This window comes from Vicia villosa, unplaced genomic scaffold, assembly GCF_029867415.1.
Source record: "Vicia villosa cultivar HV-30 ecotype Madison, WI unplaced genomic scaffold, Vvil1.0 ctg.001626F_1_1, whole genome shotgun sequence".
Classification (NCBI taxonomy): domain Eukaryota; kingdom Viridiplantae; phylum Streptophyta; class Magnoliopsida; order Fabales; family Fabaceae; genus Vicia; species Vicia villosa.
In genome coordinates this window covers 365,952-378,614 of record NW_026705677.1, presented here as the reverse complement: position 1 = coordinate 378,614, position 12,663 = coordinate 365,952, and the positions used below count along the sequence as shown (strand labels likewise).

Genomic DNA, 12,663 nt, shown 5'->3' with positions numbered 1-12,663 from the left:
AAGAAATTAAACGATAAAGGTTTTAAAAGATTTATTTTTATTCAAAAATTAAAATCTTTCTAATTTAAAAGAATTAAAAAATTGTATTGATGGAGGAGTTTTAGAGGAATTAGACAAATTATTTAAATATAATTTATGTTATTATAGTATTTTAAAAATTAAAAATATATCAATGACGAGCTCTCTTTTATTATTCTATAAAAAAAAGTTTCAAAAAATATTTAAAAAAATTCTATATTAAAAAATATATATTTTCAAATCTCTCTCTATCCCTCTTCTCCATACCCCCAAACAAAAACAAAATAGTACATTTATTCTCATGCATGTGTATACACTTGAAGAATCACAAACATTATATTTTTATTTGTGGAAGAGTTTATTTTGGTTTTAAAAGAATGTCATTATTTCCATAAGCTACCACCCAAAATAGATAATGTTAGAAATATCGAAAAGATCAAAAGGATCCAGGCTGAATCGTGAATGGAGTCACTTTCCCTTAAAAGTATTTCAAGCACTCTCTTAATTGTCTTAGAGTTTGGAAAGCAAGAATATCCAGGATAATGTCAGCCTTACTCGAGTCTGCACAAGACCGGTGAAGAACTCGAATGAAAGGAATAGTGTCTGGAATAATGAAGAGGATTTATGATTTTGTGTTTTTCATTTTGGATTCATAAATGTGTATTTATAGGCCATGCATGTGTTGTTTCATAAGTTTGCAACTCTTGATGAAACAACACCTTTTCACCATATATTGCAATGGTTCATCTATAATGACACAAGGCACCCCTTCATGAAATGTTGTAAATTTGAATTCAAAAAACAAATTTATGCAACAACCAAAAATCTATTCCCATTTTTTGTCACATTAGAACACACTATGGTAATTATTGTTTTATAATTTCCAACAATCCCCCACTTGTTCTAATAATGACAAAAAATCATTCCAGAAAATAAAGATAAAAAGAGTGTTAATACAGTTAAGTATCTTTCGATTTAAAACTCAACCTTAGTGAGAATAACGCAAAGTTTAATCAGAATATTTGGTAGCAATGCTTTTAAACCATTAATCCATGTGATTAGACCGGCGTTACCTTACACACACTCTTTAAAGGTTCTTCCTCTACATATCTTGCTTAGCACTTATTTATGGCCATATGCTATCCTGTTTTCATGAATTTTTTATGAGAGAAACTCCAACTCTCACTTTGAGACGGCACCATCTCGAAATTCACATATGTGAAGTTCATATTGTGTTTTTTTCCATGAGACACGTACCCTCGGTATTGAACTTCATTAAGAGTTTGAAATAAAACTCAACCCTCGTTTTAAGGTTAACATTATCACGAAATGTTTGAAAATTATCCAAATCAGCGACTTGTTATTACCCATTGAAAATCTTGAGGTTAATGTTCTGTTAATGTAAGATTGGGTTGTCGCCGCTGTCGGAACTCTTATTCGAGGATTTTCAACCCCATACCTCTCGAGGTTGTTTTTACTAAGTCTCTGGCCAGTGGCTTAGTAAACGGATCTGCCAAATTATAGCTTGTTCGTATATAGGTGAGTGAAATGATTCCATCCTTAATCAATTTTCTCACGAACGAATGTCTAAGTCCAATATGCCTAGACTTTCCATTGTACACTTCGCTGAACGCTCTTGCTAAAGTGGCTTGGCTATCGCAGTGTATCATCACCTTTGAGACATTGTCCTTAGCCAATGGAACTTCCAACAGAAGATCCCTCAACCATTCTTCTTCTTGACCAGCGGAAGCGAGAGCCACGAACTCTGACTCCATGTTCGAAAGCGTAATGCATGTTTGTTTCTTTCTCTTCCAAGAAATTGCTCCTCCAGCTAGTGTAAATATCCACCCAGTTGTAGATTTACGATCTCCAACATTAGATATCCAACTCGCAATGGTATATCCTTCTAGTATGGCAGGGAACCTACCATAGTGAAGGCCAAGATCTTTGGTTTTCAATAGATAGCCAAAAATCCTCGTGATTGCCTTCCAATGTTCAGTACTTGGATTACTAGTAAATCTACTCATTTTACTAACTGAAAATGATATATCGGGTCTGGTACATTGTATTAAGTATATGAGACACCCTATTGCACTTGCATATTCCAATTGAGCCACTGCTCTTCCATTTTTCTTTTGAAGTTTGACGACATGATCAAAAGGAGTGGTTACTTCCTTAAATTGTATGTGTTGAACTTATCAAGTATTTTCTCAATATAGTGTGTTTGACTAAGTTCATAACCCCCACTATTTCTCTTAATTTTGATCCCTAGAATTGTATCAACAAGTCCAAGATCTTTCATCTTGAAAGTGGAAGTTATATACCTCTTTGTTTCTAAAATTCCATTCAAATCATTACTAATTATCAGCATGTCATCGACATAGAGACAAAGGAATGTTACAGTGTTTTTGCACACCTTTGTGTATAAACACTTATCAAAAGAAATAGGAATAAATCCATTAGAGAGTATCACATAATCAAACTTTTCATGCCATTGTTTTGGTGCTTGTTTTAAGCCATATAAGGACTTGATAAGCTTACACACCTTTTGTTTGTTTCCAGGAAGCACGTAGCCTTCTAGTTGTTCCATGTATATTTCCTCATCAAGATATCCATTTAGGAAGGCTGTTTTGACATCTATCTGATGAACTATAAGGTCATTCAAATAAGCTAAGGCAAAAAAAAATCTAATTGTGGTTGTTCTTGCTACTGGTGCATAGGTGTCAAAGTAATCTATGCCTTTCTTTTGTCTAAATCCTTTTGCCACTAGTCTGGCCTTATAAGTGTTTAAAGTACCATCGCTATGGTACTTTATTTTAAATACCCACTTGCATCCAATGGGCCTTGATTCATTTGGCAAGTCAACAAGTTCCCAAGTGTGGTTTGACACGATTGAATCCATTTCATCTTGGATAGCATCCTTCCAAAAGGAAGAGTCCCTTGAATTTATTGCTTCCTTGTATGTTTTAGGATCATCCCCTACTTGGAGAATGACCGAAATACTTTAAACGAAATTCTTACAATTTCCTTCAACCAGATAAAAGGAGATAAATTGAGGATCGATTTCATCTGGTCCTAGATTCCTTGTTTTCTGAACTCTCTTGCTTATCCTAGGCTCGGGTTGTGATTCAATGATTTGAGGAGTGCTTTCAGGTTGTATTTCTACAATCCGAGAAGATTCTTCTTCACAAGATTCTTTATTCACGACCGACTCCGATTCTTTATCCTTGGTGATAAGATTTTCAAAGAATTCCACATCTCGGGATTCTACAATTACATTAGACTCTAAATTTAACAGTCTATATGCCTTACTATTTTGTGCATATCCAACAAAGGCACATCTTATCCCTCGAGGACCCAACTTGACTCTCTTAGGATCCATGTTTTTGTAGTAAGCCACACACCCCCACACTTTAAAGTAATTGATATTCGGCGCTCTGCCTTTCCATGCTTCATATGGAGAAATATCGGTTTTCTTTAAAGGAATTCTGTTGATTATGTGGCAAGCAGATAGTAGGGCCTCACCCCATAAATTGAAAGGTAGTTCAGAATGTACCAACATGGCATTCATCATCTCTTGATATGTTCGATTCTTTCTTTCGGCCATGCCATTTTATTGCGGTGTGCGAGGTGCCGGACATTCATGTATTATGCCATGTTCTTCACAAAACACATCAAATTCAGTAGAAAAGTATTCACTGCCCATATCACTCCTAAGAACTTTTATACTTCTACTTAATTGATTTTCCACTTCTGCTTAATAAATCTTAAAGGCATTAAAAGCATCATCTTCATGCTTTAAGAGATATACATGAGTGTATCTAGAGGAATCGTCGATGAATGTAATAAAGTATCTATTTCCTCCGCGTGTTAACATGCCATTAAATTCACACAAATTGGAATGTACAAGATCAAGTAGATTTGTATTTCTTTCAACACTTTTGAAAGGTTTCTTAATCATTTCTGATTTGACACATAATTCACATTTTTTGAAATCATTTATATCGAATGAAATCAATCCAGATTTAATTAGTCTCTTCATAGAACTAATACCAGGATGTGCTAATCTATTGTGCCATAAAGAAACAGACTCAAGCATGTAAGCAGAATTAGAAAATTTATTAATAATATTGTCGGTAGTACATAATTTGATCATTCCCTCAGCAGAATATCCTTTTCCAACAAACACTCCATTACGGGTCAAAGTAAGCTTGCCCGATTCATAAACAGATTTAATACCTGGTTTTCCCAACAAATCCCCACTAACAATATTCCTATTCATGTCGGGGACATGAAGCACATTGACAAGAGTAACTTTCTTTCCGAAAGTGAAGTTGAGTTCGACCGATCCGGTTCCAACAACTTTAGAGGGACTTCATTTCCCATTTGTACTTCTTGTCCATCATTTGCCTCAGAATAGGTTTTGAATGCAGCCTTATCATAGGAGACATGTATCGTAGCACGTGTATCATACCACCAACCTTGAACTTTCCCTTTGATTGCCATAATTTCGCTCACCGTAGCAATTATGTCATCATTGGCTCGAACTGCATTGATCTCATTTTTTGACTTGTGTCTGCAATCTCGAGCATAGTGTCCAGGTTTACCGCACATGTAACATCCATTTTTTGGACCTTTAGGACCGCCATAATTCTTGGTCCAAGATGACTCTTCATGTCATCATGTTTCTTCTTTCCTTTGTTAGTCACAATATTTGCTTTGGAAAGACCCGCATATTCTAATTTCTCCCTTTCCTTCGATTCCTCTTCGATTCGAAGATGTTTCTGGATTTTCTCCAAGGAGAAGTCCTCAGAACTGTGCAACAATTTCTTTCTGTAACCTTTCCAAGAAGGTGGTAATTTTGCAATAATTGCACCAACTTGAAAGGTTTCGGGGATGTCTATTTTTACTGCTTTTATTTTATTCACAAGGACTTGCAATTCATGCACTTGGGGAAGAATGACCTTAGAGTCTATGAATTTAAAATCAAAATATTTAGAAATTAAGAACTTCTTCGTACCTTCCTCTTCAACCTTGAATTTGAATTCGAGTGCTTTCCAGATTTCTGTTGCCGACGAATTATCCGTATAGAGGTCATAGAGACGATCAGATAGTGTGTTCAAAATATGTCCACGACATAGCATTTCATCCTCCTTACGTTTCATGCGCTCCTTCTTGACTTCTTCAGAATCATTTTCGGTTGGTTCAGGAATTGGTGTTAAGTGGGGATCCAAGACATAATGAACCTTCAAGGCATTCAGTAGGAATGTCATCTTGTCTTGCCATCTGGTGTAGTTAGTTCCATCAAAACGATCCAATTTGACAAGATCCTAGTTCATAACTTTGATGCTTGAAACTGCAGCGTCGGAAGCCATTGAAGAATAAATACTTTTAAGATTGTTATAAATATCGGAAAGATCAAAAGGATCCAGGCTGAATCGTGAATGGAGTCATTTTCCTTAAAAGTATTTTAAGCACTCTCTGAATTGTCTTAGAGTTTGGAAAGCAAGAATACCCAGGATAATGTCAGTCTTACTCGAGTCTGCACAAGACCGGTGAAGAACTCGAATGCAAGGAAGATTGTCTGGAATAATGAAGAGGATTTATGATTTTGTGTTTTTCATTTTGGATTCATAAATGTGTATTTATAGGTCATGCATGTGTTGTTTCATAAGTTTGCAACTTTTGATGAAACAACACCTTTTCACCATATAATGCAATGGTTCGTCTATAATAACACAAGACACCCCTTCGTAAAATGTTGTAAATTTGAATTACAAACATTATATTTTTATTTGTGGAAGAGTTTATTTTGGTTTTAAAAGAATGTCATTATTTCCATAAGCTGCCACCCAAAATAGATAATTCAGGATATCACCTCAATAATTAAGAAGTCAAAAGTCATTTGCATGTTAGTGTAAATATTTGAAATTTCTAGCCTCATTTTTATGATTTGTGTGATTTAAATGTCATGTCTAAAGATTTGTTATTCTCGTTGGAATCAATCAATTGAAATTATAGCAAGTTAGTCTTAACCATGTTCTAGAATCTGTTTTTGTATCATACTTTTTGCACCTTATTTTGACTCCCTGCTCTATTCTTTTTGGCCACCATGTTACTTTTCAAGTTGTTTTCAATCTATTTTTACCATTGGCATTTGGAATCCTATAATGCTTTATGTACATTAGTGCATGAACTTGAATTGAGATTCCTTATTTGAATTCTTTTCCTTATTGTAATTAATAATCATTAATGACTATTAACGTGTTTTTTTTTACCAAACTATTAACGTGTTTTAAAATGATAAAAAAAAATTTACAAGTAAATAAATAATTAATGCACGAGAAATAGTCTCTTATCGAAAATTACACTTAAATGAGATAAAAATGATAAGGTGTCGCATGAACAAGTACCAGACTTTATAACTCAAATATATATTTTTGCAAATTGGAATATAAGCTTAATTATTCGATATTACTGTGTGTTGAAATACTATATTATATGTTCTAGCCAGAGACTGATATACCACCCCACAACCCTAGTGTTAGTTAGTTGAAGATTTCTTGTGTAACCACACTATAACAAACATATGGTTGTAGTTGAGTTCGATTTAAAATAGTAATTTCTTGTTAAAGAAACCTCTTACATCATTTTCTCTTGGCATTGTGTTTACTTTGAATTTAGTTGGTGAATTATTTAACCTCTCACTACGTAAAGCATGGTTGGAATTTAGGAGAAAATCCACCTATTTCTCATAGTGTTCCTTTATGAACCATAAAGGTCTAATCCTCTAATGCCTTTGTATTATCATTATACTATGTCCGTAGTTCAAAATAAAGAAGTTATTAGTCAAAACATTTTTTTTCCACACTGATCATTAAAGCATCTTGGTACTATACTTACTAAAGCATCCTTTGGACATGCATCATGATAATTCGCTTTAGTGCCTACTAGTAAATGTTGTCAACTTAATTGTCTGAGTCATACGTACTCAAGTTTTTGTATGGTTCCTCTGGTCAATTCTAAGCTTCAACTTAGTAGTTTGATATTCTAGTAGAAGATTAAGTTGGCATTCTCTAATGGTTTGTTCCTCAATATTCAAATCAACTGTAAAGCTTATTCTTGGAAAGAACAACTCGATTGTTTTCTCTCACAACATTCAAATTTGAGACAATTAAGTTAATGGTATGCGCAATGGACATATTTTATGTGAAAAGGTTACAATATTGTATTTGACAAAACATGTTATGTGATGTAAGGATATAACATAGCTTGCTGAAATAGTATAAAGATATCGACGACTCGACTCATTAATCAAAAGATCAGGATCATCCAACAATCATAAAAAAGGAAGCCATATAAAGGCTCAAATTCTCAATATTTAAATCATCGAGCCTCTCACCTTCTCAAGAAACATATATTGAATAAACATTTTAGAATTAATATGAGAAAATAATAGATTTTTCTAAAGAAAACATTTAGTGAAGAAGCTCTATCGAAGCCAAAAAAAAAAAAAAAGCAAATAAGTGATTTCATTGTATACAATATCTATTAAAATATTCAAACATTTGTATTTGTGCTTATATGTTTAGATCCTTCAATGAGTGATATTTTCAAAAAACCCTTCATTTATTTATTTATTTGGTTGTATTCATCAAAGGTCTAAGTGTTATCCATATTCTTGTAGACAACAAAGAAATCCAGTCGCGTCAGTTCTTTGTGTTTAAGAAATCTAAGATATCACTTGGATCAGAAAATATCTTATTGGTCTTATAATTTGTTTGATTATAGGGAATACCTACTAGTGTGAGGAATTTGGATGTATATCTGAGTTAAAGGGTGAACTAGGATAAACTTTATATGTTTAATATATATATATATATATATATATATATATATATATATATATATATATATATATATATATATATATATATATATATATATATATATATATATATCCTCATCATTTAATATTTGTGATTGACTTAAGTTTCATTTGAAACATTTTTTAAAATTGAATTGGTTAATACTACTCAAACCACTAGTTTCTTGTGTATTTAACACCCTCGGAGTTTTCTTATCTTAACGATAGGAGAGCAAGCAAAAAGCAAGGGTGTTGTAAGTTGGGGAGAAAATGAATAAAAGAAACATTTTTAAAGAAAAAATGCAAATAGTACTCGTGCAATAAGAAGAAAGAACAAAATGCTTGAAACAAAATCAAAAATCAAAAGTCAAGCATACAAAAAGAAAAAAAGAAACCAAAAGAAATTGGTTATAAGAAAGTTGAAACAAAGAACCAAAAATTCTTGAAAAGTAAAACCTTAGGATCTCTTATCTTTAAGATTTTAAATCCAAAGAAAAATCAATAGCTTTTATAAGTAAAGTCACTTTATAACCTAAAGAAAGACCTTAGTGATCCATGACTGATAATATATCTTGAGATACTTAGTGAGATCATGATTCTGATGAATGATCAACTATTAATATAGACTTGTTTAAAAAATATTACGTTGTTCAAGCAAAATGTTCATTTGCATGCTATGGTTCATGAATAGTCATGATATTGATTATGAACTTGCATTTAGAAAGAACACCATGCCATAAAAAAAATTTTAAATACTCTTGACCTAAAGTAAGTCAACTTGTCAAAAGAAGCATGCATTCAAGAACATTTTTTAATCATCTGATTTTGTTTGAGGACAAACAAAAGATAAATTAGGGAGAGTTGATAAGTGCTAGATTTACATTAAATACTTTGGCACTCATTGAGTTATTTCACAAGCACCCATTACAAAAATTCCTGATTTATCCATGAAATGTGAGAAACACATGTTTGAACTTTTCTTGTATGCATTAATCTATAAAAGGTGAAAATAACTGGAAAACCATGATTCAACATGCAAAAAATAGGCCAAAGCAAAACCCTGATGAAGCCATGCTCGCTAGGCCTAAGCTACAAGTGCGGTAAGCGCAGATAAGGCCAGGTGGCATAACCTGATGCAAGTACTTTATGGTGAAACAAGGGCTAGCTTGCTAGTTGTACGGGTGGTACCATGGACGAGCAAAGGCGATCAAGGACACGTGGAAGACATGCAAGTATTGATTGTTAAGGAAGAAAAGCTGACTGGTCGATGTTGGCAGAGCATGGTAGGCACGCTAGGCGCAAGGATAGTGCACCTAACGAGAGCCTTAGATTTTTTCCTATAAATAACATGTTTGACTTTTGTGTAAAGAGTGTTTCGTGGATCGAGATAGTACAAAATTAGAGTAGGCTCACTTTTAGTATACGATAAGAGAATAAGAGAGAAGGTTTGAAGTTGGAAGTGTTGCTCGTGTGATAGGGCATATCACACTTCCACGGTCGGCATCCCAGAGTTACATGGTGTTACGCTAACCATGAGTAAGCGTAGCTAAAATCTATTTTTTAGGGTTATATATAGTCATCAAATTCAAGTATTAAATAGGTTATGACATTCTATGCAATTCTACTCATGCTTTAATATTGATGACTTTTCAATCTTAATGCTTTCTTTAGTCTTGCAATCTAAAATACGTTTCATGGTGTGACTCAACATCGAAAGGTACTGGTCATTAGTAGATCCAAGATAATTATCTAGTGGATGCTAAAATCTTGACATAGGGTTAGGTTGGACATCCACACATATTGTAGCATGATTAGTGTGGAGTCTCGCCATATTACGACTGTTGGAACTTAATGCTCCGTGTTGATTAATAGTTCGAGACATCAGATTTTACGTAATACACTGACCTCACAACATGGAGATCGAAAGGAGATAATAATAAGGATAATATGTGGTAATATTATTAATTGAGTAAAGGAGCATATTACTAACCTATGGATGTACATGATAGATGCGTAATAACGAAATCTACCTCTAATAAGGTTTTTATTGTTAACACCAAAAGTCTCCACTTTACTTTCTATCATTTTTTCTGTTATTTACTTTCATGCTTAAGAACCAATACACAAACCTTATCTCTACTTAAAATCTTAAAATCTATTGAACGTTCTTTAAACCCAACGGTATATGTGGATACGATAATTATAAAACTCATTTTTGTTGCTAATGCAACAAGTACTATGAGCACCTGGTCTTAGATGATGCATGTATCGTGCCAACTTCTCGTCTCTGGAGCACGATATACAGTTACATCCAATGGTTTTATGGAGTGTCGCATCCTTACATGACACTTGATGCAGAAAGAGATCCCCCGATGTTAGTTTATCAAGAGATACTACAAAAGGAGTAAGCAAGGGCATACCATGTAGTTTATGTATTACCGATACGTCACTATATATATTGTGGCTATTGGGAGAGAGACCATAACTAGAAGAGAGTTTGAGGAAGGAACTCCTCGGATGGTCACTCTATATGCAATCTTCGTAGAGGCAATGACATGTGTTGTCGTATAGGAGGCAGAGGGGGAACAAGGGCGTCATATATATGCAATAGTTGTCTTTTACTTTGTATTTTGATATTAAATATTTGAAACTTTTGTGTTATGGTTTACCAACATTTTGTGTGAATATTTAATCTCATTATTGAATGACAAATGTGTATGGTTGGTTAATTATGGGATTGATTTAAAAATTATTTATAATGTAAAGTTCATTAAAAAAATGTAAAGTTTCTTCTAGGTGTGAAAAAATTGTCTAAAGATTTATTGAATTTTAAAATTCGGATTCACCCATGTGTTCCAAAATAAATATTTACATTAATTAGTGGAAAAATATTCTAAGGATTTTTTTCCGGATATTCATATCGACACTTACTCTATTGTAAGGAAACATACATACATGCACAAACAATGAATATGGTTAGTCCAGAGATTAAAATATGATTTTAATTGATCTGAACAACTGAAATCATGACATATTTTTGGCAAAAATAAAAATACCTCTTTATTGAAGTAATTTTGTTGTAAAATAAATGCATCCAGAATTACAACTCTAAACAAAATGAATGATATTTTCGAGTTTTTAAGAAATGTGTGATCATTAGATAGAATATAGTGAACATCATCCATCCGATGGTAGGGTGCTTATATATACTCCACATTCTTACAATATGTAGATTTTTCAAAGGTTAACCTTCCAATAGGAAAATCAGCTTATATATACTCCCCGTTCTTTCAATATATAGATTTTTCAAAGGTTAACATTCTAGTAAGAAAAACAATTTTTTTTTTTTTTTTTTGAAAGCAAGAGATAAATTGAAAGGGAAACAAAGGGTTCCCCAACCCATGTACAGAATACACGGCTCAAAGCCTACAAAAAAACAATATTACAACCAATTACAATTACGACATGAAATACAAAGGATCTTTGTAGAAATCGTAAAAACAACAATTGGAATGAGTAATATTGTCATATGAAGACCACCTCCAAACCAAAAACTTGATGCTCCAAACTATATTATTAATGTTCCACACTTCCTCCCTAAAACAAAAAGCATTCCTAGTTAACCAAATTGTCCAAGATGTGGCTAACCAAATCACCCCAATAAGAAAAACAACTTATATATAGTCCCCGTTCTTACAAAATATAGATTTTTTAAAATTTAACGTTACTCCCCGTTCTTACAATATATAGATTTTTCAAAGGTTAACCTTCTAATAGGAAAAACAGTTTGCAAGATGGTAAAATAAATTGGAGAAAATAGAAGTTTGTATTCTCTAAAGTGACTAAAAAGTTTAAGAGTGGTTATTTTAACCAACTCATGCATAATTTATTTTAGAGGAGCTGAATCCAAAAAATATATACCTTTAAAAATAATCTTTGGAAGCATCTGGATATCAAAATGCAAAAACTTACAACAAATCAATTGGAAAATCTGTAAAAGACCCTAAACTTTTATTCCATTATTTTCAACCCACGTGTGGCAAACATGTCACTAAGATCTATGTGACTTGTGAAGTGACCGAGTCACATCATGGAGCTCATCACGCTTTCCTCGTGGAGTTACAACCGAACAGCAATGTTAGAATCAGATTCTCTATTATAAGTATTTGAAAAAAATTGAAAGTGGACAATCAGATTTCAACAAGATACTTGTTTTTACTTGATCAATCAATAAACTTTAGAATTTTGATACTACTAACTATTAACGGCCTAATAAATAATTTTATATGACTAGGAGAATCCTCAAAGAAAATACTACCAAGATCTAAGTTGCAACCTATGTTTACTAAAGCATTATCCACAATTATTTGTCTCCCTATAAGTATTTATTTTTCATTGCAAATCCAACAAATCGACAAATGTTTCTAACCAAGGTTTTCCCATATTTGTTCTTAGAAACGTCATTCTTTCTTACTTAAATAAGCGCCAAAGAATCAATATTCAACTCCATCGAAACTACTCCAATTCTCTTCACATATTCCAAGCCTTCGTAGACTCTCCTCAATGAATAGTGATCCACCTATAGGCCACCACTATTCTTGACAATAACTCCACACCTTGCTTTGTAACCTTCCTTACATGCGCCGTCCATATTAAATTTAGAGAATTTCTTCATCCACCTCCTAACCTTCTTGCCCACCCCTGGTGAATTTACAATATTACCCCTTGTTTCGGAAGTTCATTTCCGAAACGGTACTTTTTTTTTGAAAAAAAGGTGT

At 33.1% G+C, this 12,663-nt stretch overlaps 1 protein-coding gene across 1 annotated transcript; it reads right to left on the bottom strand.

The window, feature by feature from the left end:
• Positions 1-4,544: 4,544 nt before the first annotated feature.
• LOC131636071 (uncharacterized) lies at positions 4,545-5,291 on the bottom strand. The gene has a single exon (XM_058906717.1). The coding sequence runs from the start codon at positions 5,289-5,291 to the stop codon at positions 4,545-4,547; it is 747 nt and encodes a 248-aa protein (XP_058762700.1).
• Between the last annotated feature and the right edge of the window lie 7,372 nt (positions 5,292-12,663).